The sequence below is a fragment of the Eptesicus fuscus genome, chromosome 10 (genome assembly GCF_027574615.1).
Source record: "Eptesicus fuscus isolate TK198812 chromosome 10, DD_ASM_mEF_20220401, whole genome shotgun sequence".
Lineage (NCBI taxonomy): Eukaryota > Metazoa > Chordata > Mammalia > Chiroptera > Vespertilionidae > Eptesicus > Eptesicus fuscus.
In genome coordinates, this window is record NC_072482.1 from 91,574,559 (window position 1) to 91,601,307 (window position 26,749).

The window sequence follows — 26,749 nt, forward strand, 5'->3', positions numbered from 1 at the left end:
CCTAGGTTTATATATCTATAAAATGAGAATAATAAAAGTCTTATTGGGCCATTCTGAAGGTAAAAGTGATACAGCATTTGTGATAGTGCTTAACCTTTTGCACTCGGATGTCGAGTGTGACTCGACACGGTTAGCATTAGAATAAAGGAATCGAGAAAAAAGCAAGCGAGTGCAAAGGGTTAATAACTGACATAGTGCTATAGACATGAAAAATGTTACTATTGTGTATGCTACAGTGTGTCTCTTTTTAGTCTTTGTAGTTGTTGCTCTCATTTCTGAAATGATTTTACCCTGAGGCCCGATAAGCTCTTCTTGTTCTATTTATAGTCTCTCTGATATTTGGTCTTCAGTATTTTATTCTATGTCTCTTCAACTATTGTCTCTTTAGGGATGACTTGTATTTTGGCTTTTCTCATCTGGGATTCAGTCTCATATCTTCTAGGCATTTTGTATACATTTGTTCAGGAAATAGGATTCTAATCACCTTGTCTTTCTTTACCAAACTTCTTACTTTTAGACTTTATGTTAGTAAAATCATGTTCCCAAATACACTTGAAAACTTGGGTACCTCCCTCTTGTCTATATCTTTTCAGTCATAGAATTCAGTGAATTATATTAAAAATGTTTTGCATCCTTCTTTTCCATTTTATTCTCAATCCTAAATAATAAAAATAAATATTGATACTTTAGTCAATGTCCTCATCACTTCCCCTTGCTATAAATATGTTTATCATATACATTGTTTATATGCAACACTATGAAACAGGAATATTTATTATAAGCAAAGCTCTGCACTATATATTCCTGTCTGTGTGTCTTGTTACGGGTACTCAGTGACAGCATTCTGTTGAGATTTTAATGCTTTCCCATTAGGAAATAGCCACTTCTCCAATCCCTTTTGAAAACTACTGTTCCTAAAGAGAGATTTACTCATGAGGGTGTTGCATATGTAAATAGTGTGGAGGCAGAATCACAGCTGAACAGGAATGCTTTCTTTTTCAAGTCAGTCCATTTTACTTCTGTTTTCTTTATTAATTTTCTCTGTTGTTCCCAACTAGATGTACATTTCATTTGTCTGAATAGTTCCCCCAGAAGCATTTTTTATTTATTTTGGCACTAAATTATGACGTGTGTTCTTGTTTTCATGAGGCAAAGTCTTAACCCTTTGCACTCGCTTGCTTTTTTCTCGGTTCCTTTATTCTAATGCTAACCGTGTCGAGTCACACTCGACATCCGAGTGCAAAAGGTTAAGTGTTTAAATACCATTTTATTAGTATACTAGAAGCCCGGTGCACGAAATTCATGCATGGTGGGGGGGTGTCCCTAAGCCCAGCCTGCACCCTCTCCAATCTGGGACCCCTTGAGGGATGTCCGACTGCCCGTTTAGGCCCGATCCTATTGGGATCGGGCCTAAACGGGCAGTCGGACATCCCTTTCACAATCCAGGACTGCTGGCTCCCAACTGCTCGCCTGCCTGCCTTCCTGATTGCCCCTAACCCGCTTCTGCCTGCCAGCCTGATCACCCCCTAACCACTCTCCTGCCAGCCTGATTGATGCCTAACTGCTCCCCTGCCAGCCTGTTTGCCCCTAACTACCCTCCCCTGCAGGCCTGGTCACCCCTAACTGCCCTCCCCTGCAGGCCTGGTACCCCCCAACTGCTCTCCCCTGCAGGCCTGGGGCCCCCCTCAACTGCCCTTCCCTGCAGGCCCGGTCGCCCCGAACTTCCCTCCTCTGCTGGCCTGGTCAACCCTAACTGCCCTCCCCTGCTGGCCTGATCGCCCACAACTGCCCTCCCTTGCAGGCCTGGTCCCTCCAACTGGCCACCCCTGCTGGCCATCTTGTGGCAGCCATCTTGTGTCCACATAGGGGCAGCCATCTTTGACCACATGGGGGCAGCCATCTTTGACCACATGGGGGCAGCCATCTTGTGTTTTAGAGTGATGGTCAATTTGCATATTACTCTTTATTAGATAGGATTGTTTCTCTGTTAAATGCCATATGGGACAAGAGGGGAGAAAAACAAATACGTTAATCCACTAATAGTTAAGTAAATTGTTTCCTCATACACCAACTTTTTAATATACACGTTTCAAATAAGCGTCTCCATAAAATTATCTGTGATTACATTTTAGACACCTCCTACTGGGGATCTAGCCTGCAACCCAGGCATGTGCCCTGACTGGGAATTGAACCATGATCTCTTGGTTCATGGGTCAGTGTTCAACCACTGAGCCACACCAGCCAGGCTGTTCTGTTTTATTTTAATTGGGCTAGCATTACCTTGAGAACGTTCTTATCTAGTGGGTTAGTTAGGTTATGGTTTGATAAAAAGTAAAAGACCATTTGACGGGGAGAGAATAGCATGAAATAGAAAAGTAGAACTTTTGTTCTTTTTAATTTTAAGGAAATATTCTATGTCTAATAAATTATATGCAGTTGTTATAACTGATATTTTCTGAATATTTTTCCTGGTATTATTTTGCATTTAATTCATACATATATAAAGTTGTATATATATGTTATGTACAAATATTATGTACAAATATTTTGTATTTGTTACATAACACATTAGACATTTTCTTACTTGTACATTAATAAGTTTCTATTACTTAGTATACCTTAAAAAATCTCTCTTTCTGGACTTTTTAAAAACTGTCATGTAATATGTTATATAAAAATAATCGTGATAGATTATCCTGTCCATTTACTTAAAATATATAATCCTGCCCATTTACTTAAAATATATCGTCACTAGTGAAGTTTTTATACCTCTTGTGTTTAGCAGCATGCTACATTTTTTGTCGATACTGTAATTTTTTTAAGTTCTAAAATTTCTATTTTTATTTTGTAGTTTCTTTTTCTCTGCTGAAACTTCTTTGCATTTATTTCAACAGTTTTTCTCCTTTACCTTATTGAGGATGATTATAACTTTAAAGTCTTTGACAGATAACATCAGTGTCATCATGGGATTGGTATCTGTTATCTTTTCCCTTGAGCAGTGTGGACAGATTTTCCATGTGTGTTGGTGTGTGTGTGTGTGTGTGTGTGTGTGTGTGTGTGTGTGTGTGTGCACCAAGTAGGTTTGGCTTGTATACTGGACATTTTTAGTATTGTAGGACTTCATTAAATCCTCTGGAGAACGTTGATGCAGGCCTTCAACTTGGTAAGGTTCGGGATGCAAGTTCTGTGTTGCCTTTTTGTGGTTGTTCCAATGTCACTTCAATTTCAGAGCATTTATTTTGCTATTTAGGTGTGCCCAGCATATGTGCCACTCAGGAGTTAATCTCTGGGCATTGGGTTTACACAGGTTTTAGTTCTCGGAACCTTTGCTGCTGGGTTTCTTTGGGTCTCTCATGAAGGCCCCATTCCAGAGATGAGCCCAGGATTTGTTAGTTCCTACACGGAATTAGGGGAGCTTCTTCTCCAGCTTCGTCTGGGTTCCCCCATACTGTGTCCAGGTCCCAGGGCTTCCTTTTCCTGCTTCCTCTTTCTGGAGATGGCTCTTCTCTTGGGGTTTTAGATTCTGGTGTGGCAACAGTGGCTGCCCTCTAATGCTTAGAAGGGCCAGGGGAGAGAAGGAAGGTTGGGGAATACAGGAAGAGCCCCTCCCTGAAAACATGGAGAGGTCCTTTTGGCTAGCTGCTAGGCAAAGGGGGTCTCCCCTGTTGGTTTTGCTGGTAGTATTGGCAAACCTGTTGGATTCTGCCAGGTCTGGGATCAAAGCCCAGAGATAACAGAGGAACACCAAACACTGTGAAGTTTACCGCAGCACCCATACACAGCCTCCTCCCCTGCTGTCAGTGGTCATACTCAAGTTTGACTCTGGTCTTCAGTTGGCTTGCTGTTTTCCTTTTCAGAGTCCTCTGGCAGTTGCTTTTTGTAGTCTGGCGTTTTAGTTGTAGTCAGTGTGAGAGAGGCTGTAGTTGTCTCACTACATCTTGGCTCACTGTAACTCATGTACTTTTTTTAAAGAGTATTTTTTAACCCCCTTTATTCCAAGAATTTGGAAAAGATATAAATTTGTGCATTGAATTAAGGACCATGCAAATAAATTTTTGTGATCTAAATTTAGTTTTTTTAATGGTCTTTGTGGGAGGGGGATTGATTACAGTTTTTCTGTTAGTAACACAGTTTTAAACTATAACTTAGATTCTAAAATAAATAGCTTCCTTTATATCAGTATTAAAAACTGTAATGTTAGCCTTAGACATCTGACAATGCTTGAGAAATATGATATTCTACTTAATAATAAAAAAGATTAATTACTTATTTGAAAATGCGTATAGCCCATAGGAAAGCATAATTGGTTATAAAGCACATAAACATTTATATTTGTCATAATCTTGTTAGTACTTACATATATCAGATTATGGTCTTATTTCCTTTTTTTTTTTTTTAAACAAAAGGATTTCTTTTTTCTCCCTCAAAGCTTGGTATATAGGTTTGATCTTACTAGATAGAGGTTTGCTTCAAATTTATAATTTTAAGAAAATAGACATAATTTTCCCTTATGTATTTGTAATTTTAAAACAAGAGGTTGTGGATTTGAGATTCTGAGGAAGATGTACAATTTTGCATTCTCTTCACCAAATAACATTTACTACCTTCATTGTGTACTTAAATACACACTCTGCAAACTGTGTCTATTTGTTTATTAGAATATCTTCTGTCTCCAGATGTACTGTACCCAATTCGTTCCATGAGGACAGAGACCTTGTCTGCCTGTTCTATTGGGTCTATAGTGCTGGCACTAATGAGTATATTTGATTTGAGTGATGAATTGTTGAGTTATAGATGACTTACATTTTCTATCTTTTGTGCTTAATTGTATTTTCCATTTTTTTCTGTACTAAAATATTTTTATAATGAGAAAAAAGTATGTTGTTTTGAAAAAACAGTTCTTTCTATGTTTACTCACTGGTTTTTAGGTATAATAACATTTGGGATTTTATGTTACAAACTAGTAACCCTGCGCATGAATCTGTGCACCAGTAAGCTCTCTGCGGGGCCTGGCCCAGAGGCTCTCCGCGGCACAGAGGCCCATCTGTGTCCTGGCCTGGCCAGAGGCCCACCTGCGCCCCAGAAAGCAAGCATTCTGCCAGGCCGCTCACGCGGCCTGCTCTCAGCGGCCGCTCCTGCCCCTCCCCCCTCCCCTCCCCCAGGACTGGAAGACTCCGGCGGGGCTGAGTGGACTGGGCGCCGCCATCTTGTGGCTATGGGTACCACCATACCATCTTTGTGATGGAGTGATGGTTAATTTGCATATTACCCTTTCATTAGATAGGATGGTCTATTTTTTTTCTCCAAAGGTGCATTTGAAACTGTTCTGAAGTTTTCATACTAGCACAACACATTACTTAGTATAAATAGTTAAAAGCCTGATCTGAGGGGGTCCTTGCAGAATATCTTTAACATAATCGTTTGGCCTTTGCTCTTTAAAAAATTCTGATTGCTCAGGAATATTGCTACTTCAGTAGAAGTAAACCCACACTTATATTTTTAGAGTTTTATTTCAAACCTTTTTTTACAGAAAAATTTAATTTAAAAATCTTAGGAGGAAGTCACTGTTGGTCACATTATTATTTTAGAGTGTGCTTTTCTTAATGTTGAATCTGATACAGTTAATTCTAATGTTATTTTCTGGTTACATTTTATGTCAAAGGCATCTGACTTTGTGTGTTACTTTGTTACATGCTTATATTGTCTAATATTTTATGTTGTGTCTCATACCAAAAATAATATGGAAGGTGGTGTTCTATGGGGAAGGAGAATTTGTATGTTAGGGAGTGAGAAATTTTGGATGTAGAGAATACCTAGTTTTTGACTTGTTGAAGTAAAATTTGTAATAAGGTGTATTGGTTCTCAAGTATTAAAGTTGGTGAATTATAGGCTCTTTTTAAAAGTTAAATTTATTGGGGTAACATTGGTTAATAACATAATTTTCAGATACACAACATTGTGCTCACCATCTGTTACCATCTATTTTATTCCCCGCACCTCCCCACTCCCTTGATCTCTGGTAACCACCATTCTGTTGTCTGTATGAGTTTTTGTTTGTTACTTTTTGTTTGATATCCTATATAATAAAAGCCTAGTATGCTAAGTGTCCAGTCGTCTGGTCATCTGGTCAGCCAGTCAAAGCATAATATGCTAATGATATGCTAAGGCTGCTCAACCACTCGCTATGACGTGCACTGACCACCAGGGGGCAGACACTCCTACCAGTAGGTTAGCTTGCTGCTGGGGTCCAGCTGATTGGGACTGAGCCAGATGGGCCAGACATACCCTGGAACCCTCCCTTGGTCCCTCCCCAGCTGGCCAGCCTCCTGCGTCCCTCCCTGGTCCTGATGGTGCACTGGTAGGGCCCCTTGGTCTGGCCTGCGCCCTCTTGCAATCTAGGACCCCTTGGGGGATGTCGGAGAGTAGGTTTCAGCCTGATGTTGGAACAACTGATCGCTATGACGCACACTGACCACCTGGGGGCAGATGCTCAATGCAGGAGCTGCCTCCTGGTGGTCAGTGTGCTTGCACAGGGGGAGCACCGCTCAGCCAGAAGCTGGGTTCACGGCTGGCAAGCGCAGCGGTGGTGGCGGGAGCCTTTCCCACCTCCACAGCAGCGCTGAAGATGTCTGATTGCTGTCAGTTGGACATTCCTTGAGGGCTCCCAGACTGCAAGAGGGCGCAGGCCCGGCTGAGGGACCCCGACCCCTCCGAGTGCACGAATTTCAGGCACCAGGCCTCTAGTTCCACATAAGAGGGAAATCATACAGTTTTTGTCTTTTTATATCTCACTTCACTTAGCATAATACTCTCATGTCCTCTCTAATACCTTGATTTTGAGTGGTGGGCATCTGGAATTCTGCAGGACAAATTATTTTTCTCTTTGGTTATATCTTCTTTTGTATGGACTGTGCCTTGAGTATTCTTCTCTGTTTCATCAGTTACCAATCCTTACCACATTTCCATTTCCTGGAAATTTGTGACGTTTTGTCTGCTGATTCTATAATCCTCATTCTGCTTTTCATTGTGAGTTGTTATACCTTCTGAATTTTTTATTTCTTTATTGTCCTCTCAATAGGGAGAGGAAAAGACAAATGTCTGTGGTTAGCATGCTATTTTGCATTGAAATTGTCAAGATTGTATTGCTTCAAGAACTTGTATGATTTCTGATTTCTTTGTAGATTTAAGGGATCCTAACTAGTACTCTCAAGTCCCGAAAGGACCACTGTAGAAAAAATGGATTGAGTTGATTACTGTTTTAGTTACTGTAGGTTCACACTTAAGGTTAATTCCATTGGTCATAGAACCAACAGCTTTGAAGGCATAATATTAGTCTGTAAATGAGCAAGATTTCACCCAAATTTTGAATGTCCTTTGGGGTATGTCACAATTAAGTTCTTTGCTGGGTTCTTCCAAGGTCATAATAGTATTTATTTAGTAGTGTTCAAGTTGAAAAAGGCACTCATTTTTGAACTGCAGAGTACTTGAAATAATAAGCAATAGAGTACAACATTTTAAGTTTGGGGTAATGAGCTTCACTCAGTGTGTAGATGAGGGAGGGCATGAAGATGCTTTCTAAGGACATGAGATTGCAATGTTTATCCCCCCAAATAGTGCACATTTGTAGAGTTGAGAAATACTGTCCAAATGCAGGGGTTGGCCTGCTTTTGTAAAAAAGTTTTGTTGGAGCACGCCCTGTCCATTTATATATGGATTGTCAGTGGCTGCTTTCTTGCTATGTGAATAGAGCTAAGTATAAGGAGTGTGATAGAGATCATGTGGACTCCAAAGCCTAAAATATTAACTGTGCTGACCCTGACCTGGGTAGTAATCAACAACTTAAAAAATCTTTTTTTTTTTTTTTTTTTTTTTAAATATATTTTATTGATTTTTTAACAGAGAGAAAGGGAGAGGTTTACAGAGTTAGAAACATCGATGGGAGAGAACAACTTAAAAAATCTTTATTAGAAATGAAAGTTTTTTGTTGCAGTAGCCACTAGCATATAAGATATCTCAGTTTAGGTAAAAGATTCTTCATACCTTGATTTGATTTGCAGAAGTTGTTTTTAGATCTAAAAATAAGCATTTGATGTGGTGCCTACAAGTGATAGTATAGAATTTTAAAATGTTACTAATTCAAAGAGCACTTATTTTTCAGTGTACCTGAGGGGAATTGAAACATAAATAATGAATTAATTAGACTGAAAACCCAGGCTATTGTTTACATCTTTCCTTTAAATTGGTAAGTCTTGAGTAGCCGAAGGAAGGGGCAGGTCAAGACTGGATTTCATTTCAATCACTGGGGTCAGATGGATAGAGTTTGTGTAAGTAAAGAATTGTTCATACAGTATGAGATAACATGAGAACATAGCACGTGACGGGGGGAAAGCTTGAATTTGGAAGCAGAGTGTAGACACAGCAGGCATCAGTAGCCCTAAGGAAGTTAAAGTAGTCTAAACTGAGTGAGTAATTGGATGGAATGGCATAGCAGGATCAGCAGCCACTTTAGACTTTGGAAAACATGGTAGTAGGGAGTCAGACCCCAAGAAATAGGTGGTGGGATTACAACCCGTATTTGAGAACACTGGGTCTGCAGAGAGCCCAGGCCTCAGGAGCAAGCAGCCACGTCTGTCTTCTGACTCAAACACTGAGAGGAGAATTGTCAGGCAAAGGAAAAGAAGGTCCCAGAGTCAACTTTTATTCTTCTCCAGCATTTTCCATTGTTCAAACCATGGTGTGCTTTCTGTCCCGGATCAAATGTTGAGTGATAGGTTATATACAGGTGTCTCCCCAAAATGTACACAGTTTAACAGCTGATAGTTCAAGTGATGTTTCTTTTCAGATTTAACCCATTGGAATTATAATTATTCAAAGTGTGTTTGCATTTTTTTGGAACACCCTGAATTTGATTAAAATGAGGGTTTAAAATACTGAATGGTTATAGTGACATCCATAAAAATTCTCAAGTCTTTGATGGAGGTCCAAGATGATTGAGTTTGATGCAATGGTGGAATATATAGAATATTTAAATGTGAAGATGGAAATAGAGTAGAAGGAAATTGGATGATGACAAGCTGTTTCTGATGTCATGTGCTGGGTAACACTAGTTCATTAAATGTGTAAATTTATACTCCACCTACTTCAAAAAGAACTTGGAAGCATCTTAGCATTGTTCATCACAGTTGAAAATAGATTTTATTTTTGTATACAACAAAACTATAGAAAGGACCTTCAAATGGCTTAGTGAAAACATGTTTGATGGGTCTTTTAATGTTGTTCACTTAATGGAGAATAACTACCAAAGAGGAGCATTTTAATTTTAATAATGGCCAACTTTGTTGAGCTACTTTATTGTGTTCTAAAAAGTTTATATGCAATGTTTCTGTGAAATGAGTATTTTTATTTTATAAATGAGAAAACAGCTTCCAGAGGTTTAACAACTTGTAGTAAGATGATTTAGTTGGAATTCAAATCCAGTTCTTTCTGTGTAAAGCTTGTGCAATGCTGTGTCTTGTATTTGTTCATTTTAATTTATTAATAAGCATATATTCTCTATTGGACACAGAGGATACAGTTTGGTGCAAAGGGAAAAAATCTAAACAAAGTCAGGGTTTCATTCTTAGAGCTTATTCTCTAGTAGGAGAGGGCGGTAGTGGATCTCAGATGGGCAGCAATGAATTCTTCGCTTTGCATGACTTGTTACAAGCACTATAGAATGTGTTGATGTTATTTTGCACCTGGTGAGTAGACTGGCATGGGGTAGGAATTGAGTCTACAAATATATTGAAGTTCCCTGTGAGCTGGACAGAGATGGCACTTCTTAAAGGATCTGATGAGATCCTAACCCTGGTTGGGCATTATTATCAACAGGTGGGCAGCTTTATGGGAACTGAATGTACTTCTACCAGGATTGATTTCAGCTTGCACAGCTCTTGGTGTACAATTAACCTCTTGTTAACTTAAACTGCATTAAAGAACTTACATCCTTTGTCTTTTACTAATACTCAGATATTAAAAATCATACAGTAAATGCCAAATTACTGCAATGACTACTTCGAAGGCAACGAACAGTAGAGTGAGAGCATAAAAGGTTTTGATCTGGTTGGGGAGGGAGTAGGGAAGGCTTTCCTCATTAGGTGATGCTTTAACTAAGGTGGATGAGTGTGCATTAACAGCGGGGAGGCACTGATGGAGAGAGAGTATTCCAAATAGAACAAACCCATTTTAAAGGCTTTGAATTGGGAACTGAGAAAGATCTTTGTGCCTGGAGCATAGGGCTGGGGAGGGAATCATGGGGTGAAATGAAACTGGAAAGGTAGGCAGGAGTTAGATCAAGCAGGACCTTGTATATATAGATTTTTGTGTTTCTTCAAAGAATGGGAAGTCACTGACCTTTTTAAGGGGTAGAGAGAATGGTTGGTGAATATTAATCACCTAATCAGATTAGTTTTTGTAAAGGTAGACATGCCACATTTAGGTGTTCTCTGTATGAGAGATGAAAGTAATTTGGACTATGGTTGTGGTCATGATTGGAGGAGGAGGAGGAGGAGGAGGAGGAGGAGAAACAAATATGGGGAAAACTGGGTAAAATGAATAGAATTCAGTGGTGGATTTCTAGTTTATTAATCAAACTTGCTTCTATCGTCTGTACAAGTTGTTTTTGCAGTGTTGTAATGACCAAAGGTTAGTTTCCAGACTTGTATATAGTATCTTACAGCATTATTTAAAATCTTAGCATCACTGAGTACATTGCAAATTTTAATCACTATTCATTTAAGCTCAGTTATTTGTTGTTTCCTAATTCACCACCTTGTCTCAGTTTTCTCTCCAAGCAGTATTATCCTTTGCTTAAAATGGAAATTTCAAAACAAAAAAAGATTTTTTTGAGGGGGAGATTATTGCTAAACAAGAAATCTATTGATTTTTTAAAAAAGTTTTGAGATACAATTCACATGTCATATAATTAATCAGTTTAAAGTGTATAATGCAGTAGTTTTTAGAATTGTTGTATAACCATCACCACATTTAATTTTAGAATATTTTCATTACCCCTAAAAGAAATGCCGTGCTCATTAGTACTCACTCCTTACTTCTTACCAACTCCCGCCTCTTCCACTTTGAAGACAGTCACTAATAGATTTGTCCTTTCTGGACATTCTATATAAATACTAGAGGCCCAATTCATGAAATTTGTGCAAGAGTAGGCCTTCTTTCCCCCTGCTGCCACACTGGCTTCCCTCTGGCACCCAGGACCCAGGCTTCCCTTGCAGCCCTGGCTTCATCCAGAAGGTCGTCCGGTCTAATTAGCATATTACGCTTTTATTATTATAGACTAGAGGCCCAGTGCACAAAATTTGTGTGTGGGTATGGTCCCTAGGCCTGACCTGCGATCAGCCATCTTCCCCAGCTGCCTGCAGCCGGCCCCGCCCTCCGCCGCCACCCACCCCTGGTTCCCCATTCGCCATCGGGTGATCAGTGCCTGACAGCCAGAGGAAGGGACCGAGAGGTGTTCAGTGCACCTCATAGTGACTGGTCCAGCGGTCGTTCTGCTGTCAGGGTCAATTTGCATATTACCCTTTTATTATATAGGCTAGAGGCCTGTTGCACGGGTGGAGGCCGGCTGGCCTGCCCTGAAGGGGGCCCCGGATCAGGGTGTGGGTCCCCGCTGGGGCGAGGCCGCCCTGAGCGAGGGGCCTTGGGCATTTTGCAGGCCGGCCACACCCCCGGCTTTGTCAGGAAGAACGTCCAGAATGATATCAGGAAGACATCTGGTCTATCAGGTCTAATTAGCATATTACCCTTTTATTAGTATAGAATACAGGCCCTGTGCATGAAATTAGTACACGGTGGGGGGGGGGGGGAGGGTCCCTCAGCCCAGCCTGCACCCTCTCCAATCCGGGGCCTCTCAGGGGATGTCCGACAGCTGGTTTAGGCCCAATGCAGGATCGGACCTAAACCAGCAGCTGAACATCCTCTCTCAATCTGGGACTGCTGGCTCCTAACTGCTCGCCTGCCTGCTTGATTGCCCCTAACCACCCTCCCCTGCAGGCCTGATCACCCCTAACTGCCTCTGCCTTGGCCCGTGCCACCGTGGCTTTGGAAGGAGGACCGGACGACTGGAAGATTTCTGGTCTATCCAGTCTAATTAGCATATTACCCTTTTATTAGTATAGATAATACCATAATTGTCTGTTGTTTTTTCATTTAAAATTTTTTATATGTTTTTATTGTTTTCAGGGAGAGAGAGAGAGAAAGAGAGAAACATGGATAAGAGAGAAACATTGATTGGCTGCTCTTGCATGTCCCCTACTGGGGACCAAGCCCACACCTAGGAGTGTGCCCTACCTCTAATCAAACTGGCAACCTCCTCCTGGTGCATGGGTTGATCATGAGCAACACTGGCCAAGCTATTTTATTTTTAAATTAATATGGCTTTTCTTTTTCTTTTTTTAACTGAGTATAGTAATTTTTAAATACATCTGTTTTGTAGCACGTTTCATTTTTGTTTTTCATGGCTAATAATTTCTTTATTAAATTTTCATCAGTTGGTGGACATTTGGGTGGTTTTCACTTTTTAAATGAGTTTTTTCATGAATAATGTTGCAGTAACCATTTGTGTACAAGTTTTATGTGACCGTATATTTTCAACTCTCTCATATATACCGTACTTTCCGGCGTGTAAGACGACCTTTTAACCCAGGAAAATCTTCTCAAAAGTCGGGGGTCTTATACGCTGGAAAATACGGTATTTACAATTTAGAATTAAAGTGAGTTATTGCCAAATGATGGGTGGGTTACCGTATTTTCCGGCGTGTAAGACCCCCGACTTTTGAGAAGATTTTCCTGGGTTAAAAGGTCGTCTTATACGCCAGAAAATACGGTATTTACAATTTAGAATTAAAGTGAGTTATTGCCAAATGATGGGTGGGTTACTACTTGGGAGTGGAATTGCCGGGCCATACTGTATATTATTATGTTTCATTTTTTAAGAAACTGCCAAATGGGTTTCCAAAGCTGCTGTACCATTTTACATTCCCATGAGCATTGTATAAGGGTTCCAGTTCCTCCACATTCTTACTACACATTATTTTCTGTCTTTTTTACTATAAGCAAGTTGACTTGATACCTCATTGTAGTTTTGATTTTCGTTTCCCAGATGGCTAATAATGTTGAACTTGATTTTTAAAAGAAAGGCAGTACTTTGATTTCATTGAGAATATAAAATTGGAAATGTTTGGTAATTTCATATAATTGCTTAGAGACAGTTTTGCTGAATTTAAAATTTGTTGTGGCTCAGTTGGTTGGCGTGTCCTCAGTCAGGGCACATACCTAGGTTATGAGTTCAATCCCCTGTTTGGGCAGATATGGGAAGGCAATTAATTAATGTTTCTCTCTCACATTGATGTTTCTTCTCTTTTCCCTCCCCTCTCTCTCAAATCAATAAGCATGTCCTTGGGTGAGGATTAAAATTTGTTGTTGTTGTTTTTATCAGCTGTATTCCCTGAATGACTACAAGCCACCAATTTCGAAAGCGAAAATGACCCAAATCACTAAGGCAGCCATCAAAGCTATTAAGGTAATACATTTTATTCTTGTTTTTAAAAAGAAAATGCTGCACTAATATTTTGGAGCTGGGATAATTTTTATAGATTATATATGTTCTTCCTCTTTATAGAGTTAATACATATTCATGGAGAAAAACACAAAAATGAAAATCTGTCATTGTAAACTCTCCCACCTAGAGATAAACACAACATTTTGATAAATGTTCTTTCATAAACTTGGAGCCAGCATTTTTCCTTACTTTTCTTAGGTGGGTAAGATTTTAGGCATAGGCACATTTTGGAGGATGTGTGTAACGCTGTTATTTGGCATACTGACTTTACAGAATGTTGAAATCTTGAATTAGTAAAATTTTTCTAAAAATTTTTTATTGATTTTTTTCTTATTGATTGGATTTAATATTTGAAAATGAGCCATTATGGAAAATAATTGAGCCTCATTGTACATAGGGCATTTGAATTGTGGGAAGAGGCCACAGACATTTAGCCATTGCTCTCATACAATGGTTTTGAACATGTTGACTCATGGATACTTCTGAAAATCTCAGGAAGAGGTTGGATCTTCTCTAGAGAAGTACACATATACACAAAATTTATTGGCATTAAGGACCTTTTGAAGCTCAGCCATAGACATCTCTCCAAGAGGTTCCTGTCCCCAAAGCTAAGACTCCCTGCTTGAGCAGGGCTATTAAAATTGAGAATGAGTGCTTTTTTTTAATTATGTAGTTACTTATTAACCTGTGGATATTTGGTGGTATGTTTTCCTACTCTGAATAAGAACATCAGCAATACTCTGACATACCAGGGTAAGCAGGGAGATAATGACTTTGAAAACAACTCCCTTGCATACATTTATTAATGCTATTTGTTGACATTTATTTGATTTTTCTCCTACTATGCTAATTTAGCTAAAAAATGATACTGTAGAAAATCTTTTCCTTCTGCAAAAATAAGAATATATATCTGCCAGTGTGCTTATCACAAATATTTTGCTGCCGTTATAACTATTTGTGAAAATACGCTTTCATGAAGAATTAAAATTCTTGTGTATCTGTGTTAATGTAACACATCTTGAATATAATGACCATGTATGTACTTCAGGAATTCCTTTACTGATTAGACATCATAGGTAGTTGTAAAGACCAGTTACATGAATGATTGTCTAAAAATTCATGATTAATATTCATTGTTTTGATAGACCTTTGAAACTATAGTAAATCCTATGTTTAGCAGGAAAATGCTAATCTATGCAAACAGATTCTTAAAACCATGCTTTATTTTTTTTTTTAGTTCTATAAACATGTGGTACAGAGTGTTGAGAAATTCATTCAGAAAGTAAGTATATAATTTTCCATATATATGCTTAATGAATTAAAATTATAGATTAATGCCTTGTCATTGAAATCATTTAAATCAAATACCCAAGTTGAAATTTTTTTAATGGACTGTTCACTTACTTTATTTTCTAACTAGAGGCCCGGTGCATGAAAATTTGTGCATTTGGAGGGGGGGGGGGGTGTCCCTCAGCCCGGCCTGCACCCTCTCACAGTCCTGGACCCTCAGGGGATGTCCACCTGCCAGCTTAGGCCTGCTCCCTGGGGGATCAGGCCTAAGCTGGCAGGCAGACATCCCTCTGGCAGCCTGGAAGCCCTTGGGGGATGTCTGCCCAGGGAGTGGGCCTAAGCCGCAGTTGGACATCCTTAGCGCTGCCAAGTGGGCAGGAGAGGCTCCTGCTACCACTGTCAGCCCAGCTTCTGGCTGAGCGGAGCTCCCCCTGTGGGAGCGCACTGACCACCAGGGGCAGCTCCTGCGTTCAGTGTCTGCCCCCTGGTGGCCAGTGTGTGTCATAGCGACCAGTCATTCCCGGTCCTTCCACCATTAGGGTCAATTTGCATATTACCCTTTTATTATACTAGACTAGACTAGATTAAGGAATAAAATGAAAGTGCTTTTTGGATGACTCTAAAAACAATAGTTTTCAGGTAGATCTTTTTGTTACTTTGCATTGCCATGGTGAGCATCTGTTCCTTGAAAAGAAAATGGCATTGATATGATTGGTTTTTAATGAAATTATAAATTCATTGCTTTCTATAGTCTTTAAAAAAATTCTCATTTGTCATTTCAAGCTGAATGCCTCGAGAGCAGCTAAAGTGTCAATAAAACTATTGCCTATCAGTTGCTTCTCTGCTGGTGCATTTTGTCTCATCCATTAGGGCATTATACATCTCAACATGTTGATACATAGATCTGAAGTTTCATTTTCCAGTGTTAGCAGAGGGGGATGAAATTGAAAGCCGCTATCTTGTGCACCTTTAATAATGTTTTTAATAGCCCATGTCTGAGGTGACAATATTATATAATTGTTGCCTTCTTTGTGATCGATGCACTATTGGTGTCACAGTTTGGGGTGGGGAAACATAAGACATAAAATGATACTATTGGAAATCTGTACTGTAATTGAATTTAGGTTTTCTTCTCTGCCCATGTTCACATGCCTAATTAGAAGCAGAACCAGTTTTGAGCATCAGAGGTAAATGGCATTAGTATTCAGCAAGGTTGCAATGACTTTCTTGAACAAAAGTAGGAAAAAGGGTGCATGGGTTAGAGTGAGATTACTGTCACTAAACTAGCTAGATAAGCTTGAGTAAATCAGTAAACCTTTATGTGATTCAGTTTTTGTTTCTTTTGAAATTTTTCTTCAGTACTTAAAAAGTATGAACACGAGTGAATTAAGACAAGGGTAAAATAACAAGTATGCTATGTGTTTTAGATAAGGCAAAGTATAAAATAAAAGCTTTGGTAGTTGGAAATTTAAAGCCTTTAAAAGTCTTTCTGAAAAGGTTCGAATGTCTGGAGCAGTGCCTAGGGATCTTGTTAAAATTCGGACTCTGATTCACTAATGTGGGAGGGGCTCGTATTGCATTTCTAACTGTTTTGAGCTGATGTCTTTGCTTTTAGTTCCTAAACCACAGTTTGAGTAGTAAGGAACTGAATTTATGCATTAATGTTTTTTGACTGATTTGATTTGGGCAATGGCACTTTTAATTAGTTATTTCAGAATCTTAGGAAGTCCTTGGGTGAGCACAGTTATTTTTGTGAGATAATTGTAGAGTCAATCTGAAGAAGCAAGTCAGTAGCTGAGGGGACATTTTTTTTTGGAAGTGAAGGAAATGGGTAGAATTTAATCTTCATTTGTAGGACACTGCAATATATGAAATTCCACATAGACATAAGAAACCTATTGGATGAGAAACTTTGTGTAGTATATATAATTTAGAACTGTTCAAGTATAGTTTTTATTTTAAAAAGTGCTACAGTAACAAACCACATCCACATTTAAAGAGTTCTTAGAGAAACTGTAAGACAAACTTAAACCAAACAAAGTGATATCAGGAAATTGGGTTTCCTTTTCCGCACTGCATGCTGGGGATGGAGTCATTCTGACATCTCTAGAAAAAGAATTTTCTGAGACTCACACTGGAGAATGAGTGATTTTTATTTGCATGGAATTACATCCCTGGGTTTTCAAAGTCCCGTTTTCCCTATTGCAGTTATAGAAGTGCAGCTGGGGTTTCAGCAGAGCTAGAAGCAAAGCCGGTGTCCAGAGTTTCCGTCCATGTTGCAGCCGGGTCCAGTTCAGCATCAGGCTAGTTGCAGCCCATCAGTCCATTGTGGGGGGGCAAAAGCAGGGGAACCAAGAGAACTCGAGCTCCCCTGCAACAAGAGTCCCAAGAGAGCCACAAGCAACAGCGAGTGAAGTCCTTTGTTTAAGGAATTAAATAGCCCAAATTTTGCTCCCTTGCAATAGCTACACCCTTCTGGCTAACGACCTAGTCCCAGGTGTCACTGATAGGCCAGTACCTTCCCAATATCACCCCAACTTGACTGGGCATGCAGCTATTCTCTCTGCCTCCAGTCCCTTCCCCCAGCCATCTCGGGGGCATAGACCAGTGGCTTTCTGGGGCGTGTAAAGCTTTAGTTTCCTGGTGAAGCTGCCCAAATGACATGCCTATATTTGGCCTTCCTTTTGTTCCTTTCCTTTTATTAATAACTAGGTTAATTATAACTATCAAAAGTACACAGCAAACAACTTTTGCCTCAGTTGTGCAATCTAAAAGTTAAAGGTCCCAGGAGGGCGAGGGCCACCCTGAACTTGTAACATGCAGCCTTCAGGATTAGTTTTTGGCACATTTTGAACATTCCTCTTCTTCAAAGGAGAAACATTTCTCAGTCAAGTAAATGATTATTAATGAAGCTTTATAGAGCTTTATTAATGAAACTATAGAGGCCCAGTGCACGAAATTTGTAATTTGTGCATGGGGGTGGGGGCCCCCTCAGCCTGGCCTGCGCCCTCTCACAGTCTGGGACCCTCGCTCCTTACCGCCCGCCTGCAGCAGAGGCAGCAGAGGCTTTTGGCTGAGCAGCGCTCCTCCTGTGGGAGCACACTGACCACCAGGCGGCAGCTCCTGCGTTGAGCATATGTCCCCTGGTGGTTAGTGCGCATCATAGCGACCGGTCTTTCTGCTGGTCTTTTGGCCGTTCGGTCAATTTGTATGTTAGGGTTTTATTATATAGGATTTTGTAGTTTCAGTTTTGTCCACACTGCCACATTCTTCAGTCATCATGCTAAATTTCCTACCACAATGAATGAGGTATACAATCTGTTCAATTGTTTCACGACTTGTGTAGTTGGTTATAGCCCATACAACTTCCTTTTGAGTCTTAAAGTCTTCCTTAGAGAGAATGCCAAAGAGGAATGATATTCCCTAGTCAATGGGGGGAAATTTAAATGTGTGTGTGTTTTTTGTTTGTTTGTTTTTCATTGATTTCAGAGAGGGGAAGGGAAAGGTAGAGAGAGATAGAAGCATCAGTGATGAAAGAGAATCATCAGTTGGCTGCCTCCTGCATGCCGCCCCCTATTGGGAATCGAGCCTGCACCTGGGTATGTGCCCTGATCACGCATTGCAATCAATGCTTGTGAATTGGTGCTACAGGTCTCTTCATTTTCTTGACTTAATAAATATCTTAAAGAAAAGGTTCTTAAAAAGGATTTGAAGGAACATATGAAATTTATCATCTTGGTGTTTTTGTGTTGGGGGTGTATTGAACATCCTTTTCTGGTACTTGAGTTTCCAAGAACATAATTTTGATTTGGCGCTGTTTATGATTTCTAGGAAATTACTTACCTAAGTAGATCCAAAAGTTGAACCTGCTTTTTGCAGCCATGATTTCATTTTAATCAACAATATGTTTGGGAAACAGGTTTTATTATGTTTTTGGATATGAAGACAAACTGAAAGCAGTGAACTTGTTAGTAAAAGGATTCTTAATTGTGCTCACCTAACTAAATAGGCTAGAAAAGCTTGTGGCAAGAAAGGAGGAGACTTTTATGTTCTTCAATCTGGGTAATGGATATGAAGGTTGAGAAACATCCTTGGAATAGCTAAAAAATATTTTGGTAAAATAGATTATTGGAATCAGAATGGAAGTGTCTTAACTTTTTTACAGGTGTGGTATTTGAGAAAAGTTTTGAACTTCGGGCTCAGTACATTTAGAATGCTATAATTTGCCATTTGGTATTTGTTCCTACATTAGTACAGAAACCCTATTGTTACCTGTTTCAGATGAAATCTAATGCACCTTGGCAATGCTTTCTCAGAGTTCTTCTTTCCTGGATTTGCTGCTTCCTTCCATGGGGCTTTGCAAAACCATTGTCCATCATTTTTAATTATAACAGTACCCTATTTATTCTTTTGTGGGTTTTTTTTGTTGTTGTTGTTGTTGTTATTCAGGACAGTTGTGCAGTCCTATATTGGAACTTAGGTGATTGACAATTGAAATGAGTGTGTAGAGTAGCCCAAGTAGATTCTTGAAAGTGCCATTCCAGACAGAGATGGTATGGGGAGTAGTCAATGTCTGAATCGGCAGAACCTCAAAATGAACAGTGCGCTGTGTTTGTATCGGACTTAAGATGATTTTTGTCTATCAGGAATTTTACCTTCTCGTTTCTTTACCTTTCAACTCTTCTTTTTTTAATCAGTGTAAACCAGAATACAAGGTACCTGGACTTTATGTTATCGACTCCATTGTACGACAATCTCGACATCAGTTTGGTCAAGAAAAGGATGTGTTTGCACCCAGATTTAGTAATAACATCATTAGCACTTTCCAGAATTTATATCGTTGCCCTGGGGATGACAAGGTACGCTTCTTCGTCTTCTTTTTTTAAAGTAGATAGATAACATTACCTTTTGGGGCTTAATGAGACTCTTTAGCTTATCTTAATTTATGATTTTATGTTATCTTTTACTCTGAAATTATTCCAAATTTGAATATTTAGTTATTATACTATCCATGTTTCTTTTTGTTCTTAGAATCTTTTTAAACAGAGTAGAAAGATGTAGGTTGATTTTGCTACTTTTTAATTTATTGAAACAATTGATGCTAAGGAAACTTCCTATCATGAGCTTTTGGGATTATACTAAAATTTTATTTATTCACATTCATGACCAATTCAGAATTTTGATTGTTTGACTTCATTTACCTATTTAGTGTCTGTGAAAAACAGATTGGTGAAGCAACTAATAGAAAATAACTAACCTGCGTCTTAGAATTCTTTTGTTATGGTAGAGTTTTATTGGTGCTGGAAACCACACTACTAGGCCTGCTAGGTCTGAATGAGTAAATATTCTGTACCACACAAAAAAGGCCTTAGACCCTGAGGGAGAATAACAAGGGGTTGTTTATCTTCATACGTGCGCAAAGATGCTAGAAGTTTACTTATTTTGTGTGTTGATTTGGAAATTTATTGTGCTCTTCTGACCAGATTGATTGCAATATTGATTATGTAGGAAAAGATAAGAATAGATGAAGAATGGTTGCTTTAAAGAAGAACCACAAAACTTAGGTAGTTTTTATTTTTAATAATTACAGTCTTTAATTAAGAAAAAAATGTTGTTATGGATATATTTGGAGATATTATTGTATCAGTTTTTGTAAACTATTGTTGGATATGCTTGCTTGAGAAACAAAACTTTCTTTTACATTTACTTTGGTACTTCGATAATTCTTTGCAGGCAAAAAGAATGTTTCTAATTTTAAGTGACCTCTCATAAATGATTCTTTAAATAGATACCTTAGAATCCCATCTAAAACAACTAATTTAAAATTTTATGTGTACATTTTTTGAAGTTAAACAAAACACTTAGAAATATCACTAGTTTGGATTTGGATTTCTATCAGTTACTGTGTACAACAAATTAGTGTTGAATTTGTAGACTTCATGATAATGTTCTCAGTTATAATAGAGTTTAAAGTACAGAGTTGTTTCTTTTTTAACTATAGTAGGACAGATTATATTGACACTATAATCTCAATCATAATCTTGAGGCACTATTTGTATGTAGCTAGATACACAGAATGAAGCTTGTCAGAGACTAGCTAATTTTGAATTACAGGATGAGTGGGAACTGGAAGATTTCTTTCTATAAAGCAAAAAACTGTAAGGTACATTTTAAGTGCTCACGTCTTAGAAAGGAGAGTCAAATCAGAAGGTATGAAGCATTCTTTGTGTAATTTTCTATGCTTCATTTGAAATACAAAAGTTTACATATTAATCTAGATTGGACATACTTTGAAAATCATCAGTATAATATTATAAGGGATTTAAAAATGAACCAGATTTTCATTCTTAAGATTGCTGCTTTTAATATTACAAAATATATACATTAATGTAGAAGTCTCTTTAATATTTAAGCTCAGTCTGTCATTTAAATTATATTCCTAATTGAGTAAGTAATGTTCCGATAGTAACTAATACTTAGTGCTTTTAAAGAACTTTTGTATGCTGAACAGTTGTGAAAGAGTGTAAATTTGGTTAAATTCTTACTTGAGGAAGTAACCTCCCCTATCCTTAGACAGTTTTAAAATGAAATTTTTATAAAGTCACGTATGATGAGGACTTTGTCTTGATGTTACTTATTTGTTTAAAAGATAAAGTGAAAATCAACTACAAATATGACTTTAGTACTGACGTGAATCCTGACCTGCCGCAGCAGCCTGGCATTTCTCCAGCCAACCATAACCGTGATCTCATTAGACTTCACGTGGAAGCCGAAACCTAGTTGCCCTTCCCGCCTTCTGCTAAACGTAGCTTTTGCTTAACTTGTGTATCTGTCAAAATGAACCTGTGTGGTTTTTTCCCAAGTCAGGTAAGGTTACCGAACGCAAAATTATAGAAACAATTTCAGGGCTGGAAAGTCCTGTAGAAATTATTTTAATCCATTCTTCCCACCCACTGGCCAAATAGTATGTGCTAAGGTTTGAAAGCAAAAAAAATCAGTGTCATTTTTCTTTTTTCTTCTAGAGTAAAATAGTGAGAGTATTGAATTTATGGCAGAAGAACAATGTATTTAAGAGTGAGATAATTCAGCCTCTTTTGGATATGGCAGCAGGAATTCCTCCTCCAGTTGTCACACCTGTTCTGGCCAGTACTACCGCTGCTATGAGCAATACCCCAGGTACGTTGCTTTGATACAGACTTGTTTTCCAAATATTGTACCCATACTTTTCAGGTGATTATTCATATGTAAAATAATGATTCTGCAGTGCAGGAGAATTTGACTAGACTAGGTAATTGAAAAGTAATTGGAAGGAAAAATAAAATCAGACATTACATTTGTGAGTAATTCATTTCTAAAAACTAGGGAGCTGAATATTTTTAATCCTTAGATACATAAACATAAAAAACCTTTAGGAATTGGTGAGTCAGGTTTTTTCTGATTTAACTGCCTGTAATCTTATAAACTTCTATGCAAATCAACTTGATAATATTTCACAGTATACTAGAGAAACAATATTATAAGAATCCATGAAAAAATTATTTGATGGAGCCAAGAATGCGTTAATAATCATCTCAAAATCAGTTCTTGAATTTTAATTGACATACTTTTTTATCATATCCAACAATTACATTTGTTAACATTTTGGTATATAGTTTTTGGTGTGTGTGTGTGTGTGCACGCGCATGTGCGTGTGCACGCACATTTTTGAACACAAATAGTTTTATATATACTAGTTTATAACTTTTCATTGAAGATTGTATTTTGGTTATTTTTTTATGTAATTGAATTTTCATCTGTAGTAAGATTTTTAATGACTGCTAAGTATTATAGTAGTAATTTAAAGTAGTTAATTGTAGACAAGAATGGACCATCCTTTTGGTATTTTAACCTGTCTAATTCTGTAATGATTTTTAAAAATGGAGACAGTAAAATAAAAACATTTATATAAATTTGTATGTGTTTTATGTAAGTGACAGAGCAAATTTCTCTACCCTTTCAAGCTTTATTTACTTACTTACAAATTTATTGGGGTGGGTGTAATGTCTCTTTTTAAAGGAACTCCTGTGACACCTGTTACTCCAGCCAATGTGGTCCAAGGTTTACCTGATCCATGGGTATCCCAGATAGCAAATACAGATACACTTACAGCTGTAGCTCAGATCTTACAAAGTCCTCAAGGCCAGCAGGTGAGAAGCTTTCTTATATTGACAATGATATAGAACTCATTATTTTCCTAATGGATTGTTTCATAATGCACCCTCTGAAGAGTGTGTGTGTGTTTTCTTAGCACATACTATCTTGTTACAGTGTATAATTTACTTATTTTGTTTATTCTGTTTTTTCCCACTGGAATGTATGCTATACAAGGGCAAGGATTTTTGTCTGTTCTGTTCACTGCTGTATCTCTAGTTTCTAGATTCTAGTAGGCATTTAATACTTTTTTGTAGAAGGAATGAGTAATGTATATTGGGTATACAAAAGATATTTTAGAGTTGAGTTGTCTGGAGGATAAGGTGGCCTGTGCATATACTAGTAAGTTATTAGTGAAAAAGTTGAAATGGTAGATCAAAGCATGGGGCCTGGGTTTTACTATACATAAATGGTGAGCTGAGAAATAAAGGATTGATATGCTAAGCAGTGGGAAATTGCTAGATAATTTTATGTTGAAGTCACATGATCTGAACTGTACTTTAGTGGGTGGGAGAGGAGAGAAGGTCTGGAGATAGGAGTATCTTTGTTTTAACAATGATAATATAAGGGAATAATGACTGTGAAAAGTAGTAGGGTCTTTAAAAAGGACAATCTCAAAAAAAAGGGACCATTCTAGAGTTTTAAAAATGTAAAAACCAATTCAATTATATTCATGTATTAGACCCAACTTCTACGTTTTTGGCACAGTTAGGAAACTGATTTGGTAATACATGAAATTATTGGATTATTAATTTTATTTTGTGATACTGATATTTTGAAAATCATTCATAAAGTAAATGTTTCCATTTTTAAAAATACTTATGAAAATAAATACTTTTGGCAGGAGATGGGATTTTCCAGGAGAAATAGTACATAAAGTCAAGAAGACACAGTAATTGATGGAATATCAAGTGCAGAGTAGAGGAAAAGTAGGATCCTGCACTGATTTAAACCTGGGTGACTGAAAATATAATAGTGCTATTGGGGAGAATGGGGTGCCAAAAGGTGCTGTTAAAGTGTGTAAAGGAAAGCTATGGCCCTCCCTCCCTCCTTCCCTCCCTCCTTTCCTCACCAGTTCCCTTTTATTCCTTTCTTCCTCCCTTCATTCTGTCTGTTCTGTAGTGTCCTTAGTGCGGTAATTCAACCATCATATATTTTTAAATTATTTTTTTTGTATTATATTAGCAGTCTGTAGTAAATGTTTATTTGATAGCTAAATGACTCCTTTGTTTCTTAATATTGCTTGTTTCTTAATATTGCTATTTTAGATAGGCATGAAATTATTTTACTTACTGTCATCTTGAGTGGTGTTTGTACTTTCTCCCGCTAAGAGGGTGGATGAGAAGAAGGGGGAAGAGGGGTTACTTTCAACTCTTGTTTCACTGTTCACCTTTATTTTCCTTGCTTTCACCTTGTTTCACTGTTCACCTTTAGTTTTGGACTCTGCTTTAAGGGACAGATTTCTTTGCTTTCCTGCTTTGAGGAAACATGCTATCAGATGTCAGATCTGAAAGATAGTAAAAGCAGTTGTGGTCAGTGCTTGTCCTTTTACAGAGATTAAGTAAGTTAATTGAAGAAGAGATGAAAAGCTTAGTGAAAAAAATCAGTCTGCTTGTGATGAGTTCTTTATCTGGTTATCATTGAATGAACACTTTGTTTTGTTTAAAATGTTCTGACTTTCCAGAAGCAAGACAAATTTATTAAGGAATGTTCTATAGAGGGCACACAAAATTTATTTTTTTAAAAATTAACTCTTGTTTTGTGTTAGTTTACCTTTTTTTCTTCATCTCCAAAGACTAGAACGAATTCTATTGACTAAAAGCTTTAGATGGGCATTCTGGTAGATAAAACCCAGCACCTGTTTATATTAATTTTCCCTTTTTTTCCCTTCCAGTTTCAGCAGTTAATACAAACTTTACAGATACAACAGCAGAAGCCCCAGCCTTCCATTCTGCAGGCCCTGGATGCTGGTCTTGTTGTTCAGTTGCAGGCTCTGACCGCACAGCTTACCGCTGCAGCTGCAGCAGCCAATACGCTCAATCCCTTAGAACAGGGAGTGTCTTTTAACAAGGTAGAAATTAAGTTATCAAGTCTGTTCTGTGTGAATTATGGGATTTTATATACTAGCATGTGGGTAATTGAATTTTATCATAGAATTATTTCAGTATCTACTGTACAGGATGTTACCAGTTTTACAAAAGCCTCAAATTTCTTAAATTAAGTACTTTCATAATTCGGTTTGAAACATTTACAGTATTTTTCTTTGCATAAAGATGAAAGATTTTTAGGTCAGTAAAATTGTGAATTCACCATTAAGGCAAAGGATTATTTTCTGAATTTCTAAATTTCTTTTTTGGATGTTACAAATGTATTAATTATGGCGTTCTATAATTTTAACCTGCTAAAATTAAAGCTGTTCATTGTGTAAGTTCAAAGAACAACTTTTCTACAAGTTGTCATTATTCTATAATTCTATAATATTTTGATAAATTGAGGTCTAACTAGTATTTTTTAAGTTGAAAACTTTTCACGTATAGCTTATTGTGTGATATTTTTACTATTCTTGTTAATTATGGGAATATTAAAATACCTTGGAAGTGTTACCCATATTTTATTTTTGCTACTATTATTTTCCATAGAAAATAATGATTTATTGAGTTACTAAATTTTTTTAGCCAGCAGCTTCCAAGTGTAATTTAGCCTGACTCTAAATAGCTAGACCACATAAAATTCTTCAAATTGATCATTTAGGAAACAGTGGAGCATTTTAAGAAAACTGTACTAGGAATAGATCATTGATTATAGTCCTAGATATTTTTATCAAGCTTTATTACCATTGGCAAGCCGCTTTATTTTGATTCTAATTTTTTCTTCTATAGAGTATTAGTATTTATCCTGTGTAGCATGATTTGTTCTGTTAAGTAAGGCAATGTATGTCAGTATTTTAAAGAAGAGTAAAGATCCACTCAAATAAAATGTTTTAGTATAGTATAACATGAAGGAATAATATGAAACATTTTCATATTAACTATTGAGTGATACAGATAAATTCGTGAGACGTAATTGACCTTTAAATAAAATAGCATTTGTAACATATTTGTGAGAAGCACTTCTTAACCTCTCTCTCTTTCTCTTCCTCCCCTTCCTCACCCCCTTCTCCCCAGAAGTTGATGGATAGGTTTGATTTTGGGGAAGATTCTGAGCATAGTGAAGAACCCAAAAAAGAAATTCCAACTTCTCAACTGTAAGCATCATTATGTTTTTCTTTATAACCATAAGTGTTGGATGGTTTTTTTTATAAACATTGGGTGGATTGCTGCATTCTGAACTACCAGACATCCTTTGAGTAAGTTAGGCTGTTTTGCTCCAACATTACAAAATGATGGTAGGATGGTTTTCTCGTTGCCTCACTATATTATTCTTTGCAGATAGTTGGCTGTATCAAAAGTCTTTATGGGAATGTTGATTAATCTAGTGGTATTTTCTGTATCTATATTAGGTTTTATTTATCTCACTTATAAGAATGTTTGAAATAATAGGAAAGAAGCTTGCTTCTAATGCCAGGGGTCACTTCTGGGAAGTATATCAAATCCTGGAAGTGTATCAGACTAAGGAGAAGTAGAGGTTAGGGTTGTAGGGATTCTTGTTGTTGTT

General features: G+C 37.7%; 1 protein-coding gene across 2 annotated transcripts in view; it reads left to right on the plus strand.

Annotated features, from left to right (window-relative positions):
- Window positions 1-26,749, plus strand: part of SCAF8 (SR-related CTD associated factor 8) — a 68,874-nt gene that overhangs the window by 17,496 nt on the left and 24,629 nt on the right. The window contains exons 2-8 of one of the 2 annotated variants that reach the window (XM_054722136.1): window positions 13,493-13,576; window positions 14,853-14,897; window positions 19,603-19,764; window positions 21,928-22,081; window positions 22,961-23,091; window positions 24,990-25,166; window positions 26,263-26,339. In XM_054722136.1, coding sequence (XP_054578111.1) covers window positions 13,493-13,576; window positions 14,853-14,897; window positions 19,603-19,764; window positions 21,928-22,081; window positions 22,961-23,091; window positions 24,990-25,166; window positions 26,263-26,339 — 830 coding nt within the window. Of the gene's footprint in view, window positions 1-13,492; window positions 13,577-14,852; window positions 14,898-19,602; window positions 19,765-21,927; window positions 22,082-22,960; window positions 23,092-24,989; window positions 25,167-26,259; window positions 26,340-26,749 lie in introns of both variants that reach the window. The other variant, XM_054722137.1, reaches the window with a different exon arrangement.